Source organism: Pelodiscus sinensis, chromosome 3 (genome assembly GCF_049634645.1).
Source record: "Pelodiscus sinensis isolate JC-2024 chromosome 3, ASM4963464v1, whole genome shotgun sequence".
Classification (NCBI taxonomy): domain Eukaryota; kingdom Metazoa; phylum Chordata; order Testudines; family Trionychidae; genus Pelodiscus; species Pelodiscus sinensis.
Window position 1 is genome coordinate 188,008,670 of NC_134713.1, and position 16,992 is coordinate 188,025,661.

A 16,992-nucleotide genomic window follows, 5' to 3' on the forward strand; every position below is an offset into this window, starting at 1 on the left:
GGCCTAAGGCTTTTATTTTATGCATAAATTGATCATGTTGTTTCTTTGTCTTTGAGAATGTTAAAGATTTTGCAACAGTTTCTAGAAAATAGCACTCCTTTTTCTGTAAACGGAACTCTAGTGTGTGTATAACATGCTTTAATCAGTCATGGCAAACAACTCAGAAATGGAGGACTATGCAGGCTTTGAAAATCTGTGATGATCTAATATTAAATATGTAGCAGATTTTCTGTGTTTTTATTTTGTCCAAACGTGTGCAGTTTGTATGCTTATGTGGGCATTGGGAATTGCTCTTGAATAATTTCTCAGGAATGTGGCATTTAGAAAATAAACAGGTCTGACCTAGATATTGCACATGATTTTCACAAGCTTCTAACTCACGCTACTTCTAGGAACATATATAAACTTCATTTCCTAGTGATTAGGAAACCCAAGACCATTAAAGAAGTTGTTTTAAAAAATATACAATGGATGTGGCACATGTTGCAAAATGGAAGATTACTGATCTGTAATTCTTTTTAAAGGGTTCTTATTCTTGGGACTCAGGCAGCCAGCATGAGACAGACAGGAAATGCCCCTTGGGAAATGCTTTTCAGCTTTCCTCAGAACTGTACACAAGTTTTTGGTTGTGTCCTGAACTGCAGATACTCTAGCCAGTTCTGTTGCACAGGAACCAATAACTCATTATAGTGGGTCAGTGATAATCCTTCCTCCTTACAATTTATAAAAATGTATATACACTGCACCTTTGACAATAACTTATCACCTCACACAGAAACCTCTGTGCTCCCAGATTCTGCACAGAGCAACTGCATGAGTGACTCCTAAAAGAATATCTCAGTTGTGACACTTTGAAGGTCATTCTTACCGAATGTTCCCACCTCAAATAGTTCAAAGGTGAAGAAGGCCATATCTTGTAAACAGAAGACCAATGCTCAGTATTGTAACAATGCAACTTTCATATTAAAAGAATTGACAATATTCCTTCATATAACAGTCAATTAGATTGACAAAGCAGTTATAGAATCCTAGATTACTAGAAATGGAGGGGACCTTGAGAGGTACCGTATATACTCGAGTATAAGTCGACCCGAATATAAGCCGAGGCACCTAATTTTACCCCAAAAACTGGGAAAAAGTATTGACTCGAGTATAAGCCTAGGGTAGAAAATGAGGCAGCTACTGGTAAATGTAAAAAATGAAGATAGATACCGGGTCTAGCCCCGGAAGTCGGGGCGAAAGCTGCTCCGGTGCCCCTGGTCTGCTGGAGACCGTCTCCAGCAGACCAGGGGCACCGGGTAGGTTCCCGCGCTTCTGAGGCTTTGCCAGAGCAAAGCCTCAGAGGCGCGGGACCCCCCGCGGCTGCGGCTTCAGTCCAGGAGCCTGTGGTCTGCTGGGGACCGTCCCCAGCAGACCACAGGCTCCCGGACTGAAGCCGCAGCCGCGGGGGGGTCCCGCGCCTCTGAGGCTTTGCCAGAGCAAAGCCTCAGAGGCGCGGGACCCCCCCGCTGCTGCCGCTTCAATCTGGGTGCCTGTGGTCTGCTGGGGACGGTCGCCAGCAGACCACAGGCTCCCGGACTGAAGCCGCAGCCGCGGGGGGTCCCGCGCCTCTGAGGCTTTGCTCTGGCAAAGCCTCAGAAGCGCGGGAACCCACCTGGTGCCCCTGGTCTGCTGGAGACGGTCTCCAGCAGACCAGGGGCACCGGAGCAGCTTTCGCCCCGACTTCCGGGGCTAGACCCGACTAGACCCGGCCAGCGGCAGAGACGCGCTGAGCCCGCCCGCCTCAGTTCTCGAGATGCTGACTCGAGTATAAGCCGAGGGGGGCATTTTTCAGCACAAAAACTGTGCTGAAAAACTCGGCTTATACTCGAGTATATACGGTAATCAAGTCTAGACACCCTGTACTCATGGCAGGACCAAGCACCGTCTAGATCATTCCTGACCGATGTTTGTCTAACTTGCTCTTTAAAATTTCCAATGATGAAGATTCAACATCACCCTAGGGAAGTTATTCCAGTGCTTAACCACCCTGCTAGCTAGGAAGTTTTTCCTAATATCCAGCCTGCTTGTTCTATCATCAGAGATTAAGGAGAATAACTTTTCTTCCTTCTTGTTAACAACCTTTTAATACCTGAGAGAGGACATGATAAAAGCTTTCAGTCATCTCTTTTCTAGACTAAACAAACCAAGTTATTTCAATCTTCCCTCATAGGTCATGTTTTCTAGACCATTAATCATTTTTGTTGCTTTTCTCTGGTCCATCTCCAGTTTGTCCACATCTACTCTATATGTGATTAGGCCTCCGCTGGAATTTTGTGTCCAGGTCTGGATACCACATTTCAGGAAAGAAGAATTACTTCTCATGTTTTGCTTACAATACTTCTGTTAATAATCCCAGAATGTTGTTTGTGTTTTTGCAACACTGTCACACTTGCATTATGTAGCTTAATGCGTGTTTTTTCTTAATCTTAATTTTATATTGTTAATATTAATTTTATATTGTTAGAAAATGGTGAGTATGCATTTATTATATTCTAGATTAATTTTTTACTCATAGTTTATGCAAATTATTTGGTTTGTGCAAACTGTATTTGGATAGAAATTGGAATTCATTTTAAAATGCACAATAACAGTATTTAAAATTATTATTAATAGTTAAATAAAACTATCTGTAAGTGCTAGCTATAGATGAAAAAAATATCAAAGTGACATCGTTTTTGTTTAAAAAAATGTATTAAAGTAAAACAAAGGAAGTATTCAACTAATTGTTTCATTCCCCATGGTTTTCAAGATTTTAGAGTTAGTTGGTTTCATCTTCTCATACCTACGGGGCGGGTGGGCGGGGGGAACAAGAGGGAAACCACATTACTGTTTTTTTCAACTCCCATTTGGTTTCTCAATTTTAAAAGAACCAGTCATTAACAGAACTAATTAAAAAAAAATAAAGTGAAATGAGAATTTTCTCTGCACCTGCAGAAAAGGCTGCTGCTGTAAAAAAAAAAAAAAAACTGGTTTAGTATTTCAACAAACCCGGGATCCAGGTGTTTAGCAAGTGACTTAAACCAGTTCAGTTATTTGATTTTTTTTGCTAATATGTAGCTTTTAGTATTGGTTTTCAACATTTCAAACAATTTTAAATAGGTTTCCACTTCTAAAAATAATGTATTTAAACAATCTTATTTAAATAAAATCAATTATTTAAGAAGATTTTTATCTGACGTCAAACAAAAAAAAACCTGGTTTAAACTAAAACAAATAACTTAGGTTTTTGTACCCATGTAGCTAATTGTATTTGAAATCATATATTTCAGACTAGTGTAACTGTGCATGTAGACAATCCTTTAATATGTGTGTTAGAAGTTTGCTTCCCCCTCCCCCCCGAAAGGTAAATGACAGGTCAGTATTGTTCAAAAGAATAATTGATCAACTTTGGTTGTTAATAGAAAAAAATCTTCTAAATGTTGCCATTACCTGATTGAGTTTTAATTTATCAAAGTAAAATAAAGAGCCAACTTTAGTGTATGTCTTTCCTAGGGGTTTCAAATGGAAATTAATATTTTGTCCACCTAATATGGAATGATTTGTCAGTTTGTGTTCTTGTAAAGATAAAAGGCTGAGTAGGCTTTTCAACTTGATAGTGATCCCTTGCTTTAGAGATTGTTGTGAAGCTTCAGAATAGGCAAGAAGAACATTAAAGATTTTTTTCATAAAGAATTAATCCTTCGCAGTCTCTCAGATGAAAATAAATGTCTTATTTTTTAAATTTTATGAAAATTATGTTTGGTTAATTCTGATTCTAGTTAATTTCTAAGGCAACTCTCAATTTAGTAATTGGACCTTCAGATTGTTATGGATTTTTGAGGCTTCAGAAAAACTTGCAATAAAGTTCTTGTTATTTGTCAATCATAGAATCTATTACTAAGTTATACGCCACTTAACTCCAGTAGGAACTTTCAGATTCAAATTAGTGACTAAGAGAGACCCTATTGCACAATATTGAATCTGTCTGGAGAAGTTGGACATCTTGACATATGGATATAGGACAGTTGGGCCTTTTTGGCACCAAAAGAGGAGCAGAGGAGGCTGAGTTTTTGATATCTAGGAAGCATTTTAACATTTTGTATTGAGATAGTGTGTATCTCTTCTTCCTTTCTTGATTAGGGGAAGGAGCAGAGGCAACTTCAAGTTTTTGGGGAAAGAGTTTCTGAGCTTTTATATTTCTCATCCTCTGCAATTCTTTAACAACTAGTTTTCCTACTGCATCACACTCCAATATCATTCAACAATGTTTCTATTGAAATAATTGACAGTTTGTTGTCATTGGGCTTCAGAGTTAACTTGCCATTGAGACCAATGGGACCAGTTCATACTTCTCTGACATGTTGTTTTAGCCTGCAGAATCAGGAAGACATTATTGCATTAGTTAAGTTCACAATGTTACCACTGTATTGACTCGTGGACATCTCTTAAACAGTAGTAGAAGTGTCTTATCCTCAGTCTATGCTCTCTTTCCATTACTACCACAGGCAGAGATGTGCTTGTCGTAGTGGAAGATTCCCACCAAAATGCTAAAGTAGACATAAGTGTAATATCTAAATAGTTAATATTCAAAATAAAAACTTAGATTGTGAAGCTGAGTTATGTAGCACTTCTAAAATATACTGTGCAGCCACATACGCCTAATTCTGTTAATAGGAAACACCACTTTAGAGCTCTGGTATTACATTTTTGTTGAGAGGTAAGGTGAGGCTGCAATTTGTGTGGATGCTAATTTTGGGGGATGCAATTTAGCAATGTTTTACTGTATTGGAGGTTGACTGTCATAAAATGCTCCACAGTGGCATAGATGCAGTGCTACAGTGACAGGCGTTCTCCCTTCACCATAGTTAATCCGCATCCCTGAGAGGTGGTAGCTAAGTTGATGAAGAATATTTCCATTGACCTAGTGCTGTCTACAGTGAGGTTTAGGTCAGAATATCTACATCTCTTGGATGTGAATTTTCCCTGGGAAAATGTAGCTATGCAACCCAAATTATCAGCTGTGTAAGTGTATAGCTTTTTAAGGACAGAACAGATTGCTTCAGATTTTTTCACAATTTCCCCGAGAGATGTAGCTATGCTGATATTAGTTTTCAGTGTAGATCTGCCTTAGTCTGTACAACGTTTTACCAGCATAGCTACTTTGGCTAGGAGTTTGAAAAAAAAATCACCTTCCTCCTCCTTCAGCATTATTATTCTTGTAAAACCTCTGGGGTAGACACAAATATGCTGACAGAAGAATGCTTCTGTTGGCTTAGCTAACGTCATATGGGGAGAGGGCTAGGGTTGTCCTCTTTTCCCCAGGGCAGCCTTCATACTGAACCCCTCAGTCCTGCCCCAGAGCAATCATTTAAATGACGAAAAACAAAACTTATTTAAGTTGAGGACTCAAGTGATACCAGATAAATCTTGTAGTGGGAAATATTTTGAGAATGTTTGAGAACCTATTTTGTATCATTTTGAATATTGTACCTGAATTCCTAAGCAAATCTTAATAAAAGTTTAGTATCTGATTTTTGTATTATGCTCACCAAGTTTTAAATGCTTCATTTAGGGTTAGCTATATTCTGCAATTTGTGTTGGACAGGCAGGGTTAATGCTATCAAATTTCAAGCAAATGGAAAAATCACTTAGTCAAATATACATTTGTATATTATGCAAACCAAAAATACTTCTGAAATCTTTATGGATGGTAATGTACTTAAGTATCTGACTTGTATTCTTTTACTAGTGGTTATTTTCATAAAGAGATGAAACGGTGATTGCATGTCAGTTGAAACATGTGGAAAAAGAATTAATATGAATATGGCAGAATACCCTATAATATTGCATGAGGGATTTATATTATGTGGAAGGGGAGATTAGAATTATCCTAACAGTATTCTGCTTTTTATTATACCTGAACAAGTGATTTCAGGAGACAATTGAGTTGATTGTTGTTCATTTTGATCTAAAGAAACCATGTAAATATGAAGCACAGTGATTGCTGTGTTTTTATTCCAAAATTTTCTATAGCAAGTAATAGCCAGGTATTAAGAAATAATGTCTGGATTTGGCAATTACAATTCTAAGGTTTTTTTTTTTTATAGCACGTTAGAATCCGTGACCAAAAGTTTTTAAAAAAATCAAATTTGGGTGGTTGTTTTTTTTTATTTTGTGTTCTATTTCTTTTTGTAGGATCTATTTAATTGCAAACTGTTAACTATGCAATTCAACACCTTTTAAGGCCAGAACTGATTGTTACAATCATACAAGGAACAGGGAGAGACTAAAAGGTTTTGATTAGCATCTGTGGATTCTGTGCATGGAGATAAAAGCCTTGGTTAATTATGCTTTTGGTCTGCCTGTATGTTAGTTTGTGTGTCTTCCAGGGCTATGTAGCTGGGCTTTCAAGGCTCTGAATAGGATGGGTGAGAAGGCTATGTCTCTGTAAGAGCTGGGAGACTGGGGCTTTTTTGACATAGATCAGGCTCAGTGTTAGAATCTTCTCTCTGAGTGAGGGAATGATTTAACCTGCTGTGTAATAGGGATGTAAGCAACTACAGTAAACTTCCGATAATCCGATACCTTTAGGACCCAGGGGGTGCCGGATTATCAGATATGCCGGACTATCAGAAGGGAGGGCTAGGAGGAGTCTGGAGTGGGGTGGGAGGGGATGCCACCCCAGACCCCTCATAGCCCCCCCTTACAATAGTCCGGCTCTGCCCCAGGCGTCCCTGATTCAGCTGCTGCTGGTCAGTTTCAGCAGCAGCTGAATCGGGGATGCCTGCAATAGAGCAGCTGGGGTGCTGCCGGGTTGGTCCCGCAGTGCCGAGGGGTGGCGCTACGGCACCAACCCAGCAGCACTCCAGCTGCTCTTGGGGACGCCTGGGACAGAGGCAGGACCCCAGCTGCTCTGCCCCAGGGGTTCCCGATTCAGCTGCTGCTGAAACAGATCAGCGGCTGATTCCAGGAAGCCCGGGGCAGAGCCCTGTCCGGCTGCCCCAGCACTTCCGGGTTTCTGATGGTGCCGGACCATCAGGAGTCCCAGAGCATTGGATGCCGGACTAATGGAGTTTTACTGTAGTTGACTAGTCCAGCATTTCCCAAAGCGTGTTCTGTGGCCCAGTACTGGTCCTTAGGGAAAAAAATTACCGGTCCTCAGAGAAATGTGCATGCATGATTCTTGAGAAAGAACCCGCCGCCTGCGGCATCTCTGTGGGCATGCTTCCATGCGGCGGGGCTAGATCCGGCGGGTGCTAGGATCCAGGGAGAAGGCCGAGCACACCAACCAGCACCAGCTGGTAAAGTGACTAGGATTGGGGGGGACCACGGAGGTAGCACGGGCTTCTTGTGGGGTCAGGAGGCAGTTCTGCAGCTTCACACCAGGTCCCGGAAGTGCACACGCTGCTCTCCCACCTGCCCCAACAGCTGGTGTGGTACCTAAAACGCCAGGGAGGTATCAGGTGTGCGACGGACCAGCATTTCAGGTACCGCGCCGCTGTTTGGGGGACGGGGGAGCGGCCTGTGCACTTCCTTTGCTTCAGCATGCAGCTGCAGTATCACCAGATACCGGTCTCTGTCCCCTCCCCCACACCCAGACTCCCACAAATATTCTGCCCCAGCACCCCCCAGCACCTGTCCCCTGCCTCAGCACCCACAATCACAGTTGGGGCCACATTAGTGAGATTTGAGAGGTTTGCAGGGGTTGTGTTTTTGTATCTCACTTGTGTGGCCCTGACTGACTTTTCTGTGGGCCAGTGACCCCTGACTCAAAAGATTATCCTCCCTTCTCATAAATAAAGGCGATGCTGAAACTGAAACCTTTTGTGTTTTGACAATATTTTATTTAAAAATGAAGCCTGGCTAACAAGCCCCCAATTGGGGCCAAGTTGTCATCTGGCCACAGCATCATAACACTCCTGTACTCCCCACCCTGACTCCAAATCTGAGCCTATCGTACACTAGAACCCCCTGTCCTGAGCCTCTCGCCCCAATCTTCTGCCACCCCCACATCCTCAATCTTCTGCCACAGCCACTCTTGCACCATCCACACACTGCAAATCTGTGTCCTGAGCCCATCATACTCCCAACTTCTCTGCCCTGAGCCCCTCACACACCCAACCCAAACTCCTGCAACCCACCCCTCTACCTGAGCCCAGAACTCCCCAGCCTGGGGCCCCCTCCCCTGAGCCATCATCCCCTTCTCCACATCCTCCTGAGTTCAAATTCCCTCCCAGAGCTTGCACCTCTCTCTGTTTTCTACACCTAAATCCCTTATTCATACCCCAGAGCCTGTACCTCCTGTCTCAACCCAGTTTATATGCGTTTATATTTTTGGGCCGCAAAAAAAGGTACTGAAAAAAACTGGGTTCCAATTATATAAAGTTTGGGAAACCCTGGGCCCGACAGTATATCCATCTTACAGTCCATTTATCCAATCTATACTTCTTTAACTTGCTGGCAAGAATAATGTGGGAGACCGTATCAAAAGCTTTGCTGAAGTTGGCACTGGGGACTTTGAGAGGACCAGAAACAATTTATTTGCATAGTCATCATTTGCTTAATGAATATGCAAATAAATATTACCAAACCTCCAAAAGCTTGTGAATGGGTTTACTTGTCCCCAGTATCAAAAAGATTAGGAACCCCTGGACTAGTCGACTACCTGATAAGCATATGCTTATTGGACAGTTGAGTACTGACTCGACTAGTCATTCCCCCACCCCCCTGCTTACTGCCTCTCTCTGATAGAGGCAACAAGGAGGGTGGGGTGCAGGATAGATGCAGCAAGGGGGGATGCAGGAGCCGGTGATAGTGGGAGCCGGCTTAAAAGCCAGTTCTCCCCAGCACCACCTCCATGGGAGAGGAGGCAGAGAAGTGGAGGCCCAGCGGGGGGACTGCTTGAGTCCGTTCTGCTTTCTGCGAGCAGTTCTTACTGGGGGGGATAGCGAGTGTCCCACCCCACCCCTTATTGACTAATTGAGTAGTGGATGGAAATTCCATTGACTACTCCATTAGTTAATAAATCAAAATTTAACATCCCTACTATATAAACCAGTTGTAAAGTGATTTCGTATGGTGAACAGAAGTAACCAGGGGTTTAAAAGAGTTTGCAACAGAGAGTAGCCACTTTTTCCTCATGTGTTTGTGATCTTGAAGAATAGCTGTTGATTCTGTAGTATCAGAGACACCATTCTTAGACAGCCCACTATCGCGACTGCAAGTCCAGTCAGAAAACAATTTTGTTTCAAAGGAACAGGAAAGAGTGGAAAACTGAGAAGAGGGCCTAGGCAGTTTGTGACCACACAAAACAGGAGAAATGAGAGAGTATGGACAGTTTTTGACCAGCAGAGGGAAGAGAACTGGGAGATACTCAACATGTTCAGAGGCATTCAACTTTACTCCTTATAAAATGAGGTTTAAGGGTAATTTTGAAAGAAGGGTTTTCTTTCAAAATAACCGTGTCTAGACAGTGTTTCTCTTCTCGAAGTAGGGTGTTTTGAAATAGCGCCTGGACACGATTATTCAAATGAAGCGCAGGAAATTCAAATCTGCGCTTCATTTGCAATTTTGTTCCTCTGTATTTGCATTCCTCTCTTGAAAGAGGAATGCAGTGTAGACATACCCTGAGAGCAGATAGTCAATAGAAAATGTTAAAAGCAAACTATTGGCTAGGTAAAGGGTCTGACATTGATGGTTTGGTTTTTATGAAACATTGGCTCATCTTTGATAGAAAACAAAAAGGAAGTATGAGTTGAACTACCTCTTTTTCAATAGAAATGATTCCACTTTTCTGGGTGACAGAGGAGAAAAGTCTGGGAAATCATGAGGAGGATTTAGAAATGATTATATAGGAAAAAGAAAATGTGATGTAATTAGTATTACTGAAACTTGGTGGGCTGAATCACATGACTAGGATTTTACTATTACTCCATTTTAGAAAAGAGAGATGGGCAGTAGAGGAACAGGATTGTTATGCTACATCAAAGAAACTATTGCCTTCCTTAAATTTATTGACTGTTCACAGGGATAGGACCTGGGATAGCTATGGATCAACTTTCTGTTTAATAAATCCAAACGAGGGGTACTGATTGGGAATCTGTTGTAGACAACCATATTAGGCAAGGGAAGTAGAATGTGTACAAAGAAAAATGGTGTGTTCTTTGATTTCAGTCTTACAGACATATGGAAGGGACTCATACTGCCGTTAGTAAAACATTCCTGGAGTTTCTGTATGTTATAGACCTATAAGTATTGGCAAAGTGGCATAGCAAATTTTAAAACAGTCTAAGTAAGCATTTGGATTTGACAGCGGTTCAATTCCAGGTTAAGGGACGATTTGGTCACTATCTATAATACATGGCAAAGATACATTTGGTAATCAACAGCTCTTTTAGTATAATAGAAAAGAGCATGATGAAATACAGTGGTTAAAAGCTGGAACTGGACCCATTCAGTATATTAATACAGCATACATTACTAGTAGTGAGTTTAATTAACCATTGGAATAATTTACCTTGTGATTGGTGGACTCTCATCACTAGAAGTATTTAAGTCAAGGCTGGATATCTTCTAAAAGTGGTCCCATAGCTCAAACAGAAGTTTATAAACTTAATGCAGAACTTATCGGTTGAGATTCTATGAAGTATTATACAGGAAGTCAGATTAGATGAATATATAATAGTGCCTCCCAGTCGTAAAATCTGTTAAATCTAGTCTGACCATTCTGCAGGGGGAATTAGTGTTCTTTTTTGGTAAACATTATTATGGCACACCTTTTAGGAAAGCAGCCCTGATTTAAAGACTACGTGCTGAAGATTTTATTGTTAATAGCAAAGACAAAAGATCTGACAATTTTGGAACCAAATAGTCTTAATTTCACTAAACTACAAGACCAAGGCTGGTTCTGACAGACTACAATTGCTAGGTTGAGATGGGGTGGGGAGGACACAGTCCTAATTAAAATCAGTCCTCCACAGGGAGGCAATTAGTTCTGCACTTGCTTTCCTTACTCCTCCTCCATACTGTATATTAGAAGTGAGTGTGAGCAACCTGAGACTCTCTTGGTAGGAATTTAGAGTTGCTCACATCAGTGAACCTCTATTTGTATAGCACCTAACACAGTGGGGTCCTAGACCTCTAGAACATTTTGGTGCTATTGGTAATGCAAATAAATAATAATAATACGGATCTTCTTTGCTTCTGACAGGGCTTCCTCTCTGTTTCCAACTGGCATCCCTTATGATAAGAACTCTACCAAATTCAGTCCATTTTGGTCAATTTTAGTCATGGGAGTTGGGGGAAGGGTCGCAAATTTACTGTAAGGAAGATTGATACTACTACCCATACTTGTGCGCAGCTTCTGGTGGCGACAGCACTGCTTTCAGGGTTGAGCAACTGGAGAACGGTGGCTGCTGGCTGGGAGCACAGCTTTGAAGGTAGCACTGCCGCTGGTATGGCTCTGCTTTCAGTGCTTGGCACCCGGCCTACAGCTGCTACTCACTAGCCGTTCAGCTCTGAAGAAAGCTACAGATTAAGTGGAGTAATAACCTGTCCCCTAAAATAACCTAGTGACTCCCATGACTCCCTTTTGGGTCAAGACCCCCAATTTGAGAAACGGTCTCCCTCATGAAATATGTATAGCATAGGGTAAAAGCACACGAGAGACCAGATTTCATGGGAGAGGGACCTGGCCATGAATTTGGTAGGGCCCTAACTATGATTGTCTTTTCTCAGTCTCCTTATACCTATCTCCTCTGTCTCCCCAGTCTTGCATCCCTGATACAGCCAGTTTGAAATCTCTGTCGTCCCCAAACCTGTTCAGTTCTGAATGTACAACACAGAGTTGAATGATGTGTGGAGAAGTAGAAACAAACACCTACACAATAGGGGCCTCCCGATGGGCTTGAACTTGCTGTGCCCTGAACAGTTCCCTGAAGATACTGAATCAATAGTCAGGACTTGATGAACAACTGATGTTGTACGTCTTTGTTCTTATTATTGGCAGCCAAGATTTTGTGGTGTTTCTATGTTTTTTGTTTTGTTTTTCCCCCAAACTTTCTGAGAAACCCATCCAAGCTCTGCAAGCTGTTTGGAATCAGTTGAGAGAATTTTTTTTTTTTAAGGAAATTACTTAAAATATTTCAGGGGCTTCTCAAGAGATTCTGTCCCCTGTTGCATAGCATAATTAGCAAATTAACTAGACTTTTTGTTTTGGTCTGTTTGTATTTCTAATCTCTTTTCTGGAAATCTGGCTTAACAGAGTGGATCCAAATATGTTTCTTAAGAATATACCCAAAGGACTGTAACATATTACTGGAAAGGGGTTCATCAAAGGTGAACATGATTTAGTCCAGTCAGCTTTCCGTTTCCCCTTCTACTTCATAACATTGTAGTTCTTGAATCTTTCTTGAAAGAAATTTGGTTGCATAGTATTTGTAAATAGGATTCTCCTTAATAGTAAGTGGTGAAGAAAACGAGATATCAGTTAAGATGATCTTAAATTAGTCCTACAATATTTTGGTCCCCTTTTATTCTGCAATAATCTTTCTTTCAAATGTTTTTTTATAAACTTTTACCACCTGTCTGTAAATTTGGAGAATAATTTCAGTCGTCTTGGCTTTTTTTTTTTTCTTCCAACATAGCCTTTATCTTGACTTCAGTTTGGCTGAGTTTGGTTCAGCTGCCAGTATAATCAATGGGCAGATTAGGAAAACAAGAATTTAAATTGTTTTTCTTAAGATATTTCTGTCAGTGTCCCATTCCATACTGGGAAGTTAAATGGAAGGAATGAATGTTTAGTGAATGCACATTAATTCAGTTACTTGGGTAGCTGCATAAACTCATTTATCTTTGGATTTATAATGTGTAAGATTTGAACAATAAGTGGCTTTGTGTACTGGCTGTTCTCATAGCTGCTCTTTGCAAAATGGAAGAAGTTGTAGCACACCCGTCTCTTTTTTGCCTGACACCACTCTGTCAGTGTGAGTACTCAGTAGACTGAATATTGTTCTCTGTAAAAATCCTTGCTAGACCATAACTGACTTCTTATATTTTCAAGCTTTTTTTCTCTGAAATTGAAATATCAATTTCAGATGATTGAGAAGCACTTGAAAATACTGCAGCTATAGTAATTTGTTTCATTCATACTTACAAATTAATACTCATGTATTTGTCTTCCGATCAGGTTTAAAGAAGATATCAAAGAAATCCAAGAGAGAAGAAAGTGCCCCAGAAAAAGAAGCAGAGACAGAAAAACACAAGGTAATTTTTGTGTTAAAACATTAAGGATTGCAGACAGAGGTCCCAATTCTTAGAACACACGTTCATCGTGTGTGAGTAATTCCTGTGAGTTCAGTAGGACTACTCTGTTGATAGGAATATAATTGACTATCCGCATGGTTCTATAGAAAACAGGTTGTGCCAAACCTGATTTCATTCTTTGATGAGATGACATATTTGGTTGATAAAGGTCAGGATTTGATTGTGCCAGGACAATGGGGTGTGCTGAGAGTTTGATTGTTTCTCATAAATGGAAAGGGAGGGGTCTGGTAGGAGAGAGTTATACTGTGGAATGGCCAGGGGTTGGGTAGCAAGCACCCCAGGGGGAAGCCAATGGCTGGCATTAGCCAACACCCTGGCCTCCCCATCTGGGTCTAGCCTCGGGTGCAAAGTCTGTTGCCAGGGAGTTCAGCCCTATTCCAGGCCAGACCTGGGCACCGCTAGGTAAGTCTTCTAGTAGTTGGATATTTTCATATTCTTAAGTGTACATTTTTAGTATGATAGAAAATAGTGAATGATAGGTAAAAAAATAAATATTTATAATTTGAGAACAGAGCTGCTATACAATAGGAGTATGACACCTCGCCAGTAGGCTCAGTGAATAACCCTCAGGAGACACACGATGGTCTCATGGAATTTGAGGGTGAGTCCTAATGCCTGTGATGACTTTGGCTATTTCTTACACGCAATAGCATGTGTGGCGTCTTCACCCTTCAGAGGGTAATACTCTTAATGCATTGTGAGGCTTATAGTGTCAGAGTTATAAAGCTTTACTTCAAGCTAGATTTTTTTTCTCCCTTTGTTTCTTTCTTTGTATTTAGGCCTTAACATATTTTGTATTAAATGCAGATTTAATATTAACCAGCTTTATTTTATAAAGAAAACTTATATTTAAATAACATTCAAAAATCTGATTTAAACAAAAACCACCTAATAAACCATCTTGTTAGTCTTTAAAGTGCTACGTAGTCCTGTTTTTTGTTTCAGCTAGACCAGACTAACAGGGCTACATTTCTATTCTTATTTTTTTACAATGTTTTTCCTCAAAACTTAATTTTGTTTTTAGCCATCCAGATGAGATGAAAAGAACTGAGAGTGACATTGGTAGCAGAAAAGAAATTACCAGTGAGAAATGAAATATTGTTTTCATTTCTGTCTTAAAAATCTGTGTTGAGATGACACAGGTCTCTCAACTCTTGTAAATGGAATGTTTAACCATATGGTCACTGTGGAGATGAAAATGAGTGACGATGATTATATTTAATTAGAAACTGTTCTGGATTATTCTTTATTTAAAAATAAAAATCAGCTGTATGAGAGTTTAAAAACAAACAAAATGCTTTAAGGTAAGCACAGATGGTTGTGGAATGTAGCCCATGTCATAATCCTACAAACTGAATAAAGATATAACAGCTTTGTGGAAATGAGAATGAAACCTTTACCTGCAGGGCTGTACCACTGAGCATAAAACTCATTGAATAACACTGTAGTTTTTCTCTTCACCAGTTCACCAAATATTTTAGAAGACTTATTAAATATTATAATAAACATTACTCTGTTTTATAATTGCTTGCAATCTGTTTACAAATTACAATTGTTCCCCTGGAGCCTTGGAATCAGGAGTGCTCGTCTCAGAAGGAACACATGTATTCCATACGCCACTAAGAGATATGTGAATGGACTCTCTTTATTGTAACAGGCTGAAATGGCATTGCTTCTGATGGACGATGAGGATGATGACAGAAAACATTTTAACTATGAGAAGATTGTAGAACAACAGAACCTGAGCAAGAAGAAAAAGAAACTACTAATGAAAAGGAAGGAGTTGTTAGAAGATGACTTTCAGGTAAAACTAATACAGATTCCTAGTATTGAAACAGTAGAATTTAGTGGTATCTCTGCTTTTTTTCCAAGAGGAGTGGACTGGAATTCTGATGTAAGAATTGTAACTCAGTAATATGGTTTGACAACCTTTTAACAATGCAATTGAATATAAACCTCTTTATGGTATTCCTACAAAGTGAAAGGCTAATACTCTAATGCTGGACTCAAACAAGGATACAACTTTGATCAGTCCATATTGGTTTTGAATGTTTATTACTCACATGTATGTCCCTATCACCATGGGACCTGGGTGCACTTTACATGGCTTAGATTAGAAGCAAAATTTCCCTAATAGAAGGCCCAAAATCAGATTGTGTATAGGGATTTAAGGAGACAGTTTGCTGGCTGGAATATTATTGTCCATTTCATGGCCTGACTCTACTGACTCCTTCCATGCTCACTTATTCTTAACCAACAAGGAATGTCTTTGTTGGTCCATCTTTTTGATATACAGGGCTTGCAGGTATATATTTCCTGTATGTTGTTGACTTGCCCACTTCACATTGCACACAATGCAAAGGACAGAGGAATCCCCCATTCTTCACCATCCATGAATACATAGTTTAATTTAACTAACTTGACCAAATTCTGAGAATTACCAATTGCAATTTAAATATTAAAGTTTAGGTTACAGCTTAAATATATCTGACTCAGCAACCTAGTGTTACCTATATCTCATACATATTCTATCATTTAAATATTATTTCAATATTTTCTGGTATGTTTCTCAATATTATTTTTCACTGGTAGAAAGGTTAACTGAAATAGGTTCTCTTTTTTTTCTCTTCAGATGAATGTTGCTGATACAAGGTTCCAAGCACTCTATACTTCCCACTTGTTTAATTTGGATCCTTCTGATCCAAACTTCAAAAAGACAAAAGCAGTGGAAAAAATTTTGGAGGAGAAAGCTCGCAGAAGAGAACAAAAGGAGGAGAGTCTTACAAAAGCAAAGGAGATACAGGAGAATGAAATTGGAAAGAAGGGAAACCTCACTAAGAAATCTGTAGATCCTACTTTATCAATGCTAATAAAATCTGTCAAAAATAAAACAGAACAATTTCAAGCCAGGAAGAAACAAAAAATAAAATAAAGTCTAGTTGTTTGGCTTTCCTCAGTCCAATCTGTGCTTCGTGTAAAATGGTGGCATTTATCAGAACTTTATAGAGGTTGAATCCCATAAACTGTAAGAGTTCTTGAAGAATTAGTTCCAGTGTTGGGTCTTGAGAATGAATACAGACAACCAATTAGAGTACCACCTTTTCCCCTCTTTTCTTCCCTCCCCCAGACACCTCTTTGGAATAGTATATTTGTAAAATAGTTCACAAACAAGAGTATTTGTAACAAAAGTAATGTACCAGAAGCTGTTGATTTCATTAACACCATTTTGGCTAAAACTAATAGAAATGTTAAAGATAGCTACAAAGAACATTGTTAGAGATAGAAATGGACACATTTATAAATGAGTGTTTGTGACTTCAGGTTCTGGTATGATTTTTAGATTTAAAAAAACCTTTGAAAGTTCATAATGATGTTTTTAATATTCCAGGAGTTTGTAAAAACAATGTTACTGATAAAGATCATTTTAATATAACTCAAGTGAAGATGGGTTAGATGAATTTTCTTTCTAAGTTAAGAGCTATGTGGATAACTTGTGAAATAATGAATAAAAATATACTTTAGTTCATTAATAATACTCTTCACTTTTGTAATCTAAGGATTCCAGAGTGAAATTCTCTCATGTAGGAGAGATCCTCATTTACAGCAGTGAAGTTGAAACAATTAAGGTCAAACTCAAATGCTCAGAGT

The 16,992-nt window shown here is 39.8% G+C and overlaps 1 protein-coding gene across 4 annotated transcripts in view; it reads left to right on the forward strand.

Annotated features, from left to right (window-relative positions):
* ESF1 (ESF1 nucleolar pre-rRNA processing protein) overlaps nucleotides 1–16,306 on the forward strand; it is a 78,366-nt gene extending 62,060 nt beyond the window's left edge. For all 4 annotated transcript variants that reach the window (XM_075925628.1, XM_075925629.1, XM_075925632.1 and 1 more), the window contains 3 exons: nucleotides 13,208–13,284; nucleotides 15,002–15,148; nucleotides 15,977–16,306. In XM_075925628.1, the coding sequence (XP_075781743.1) occupies nucleotides 13,208–13,284; nucleotides 15,002–15,148; nucleotides 15,977–16,276 (524 nt within the window). In that variant the 3' untranslated portion in view covers nucleotides 16,277–16,306. The remainder of the gene's footprint in view (nucleotides 1–13,207; nucleotides 13,285–15,001; nucleotides 15,149–15,976) is intronic.
* The last annotated feature ends 686 nt before the right edge of the window (nucleotides 16,307–16,992 follow it).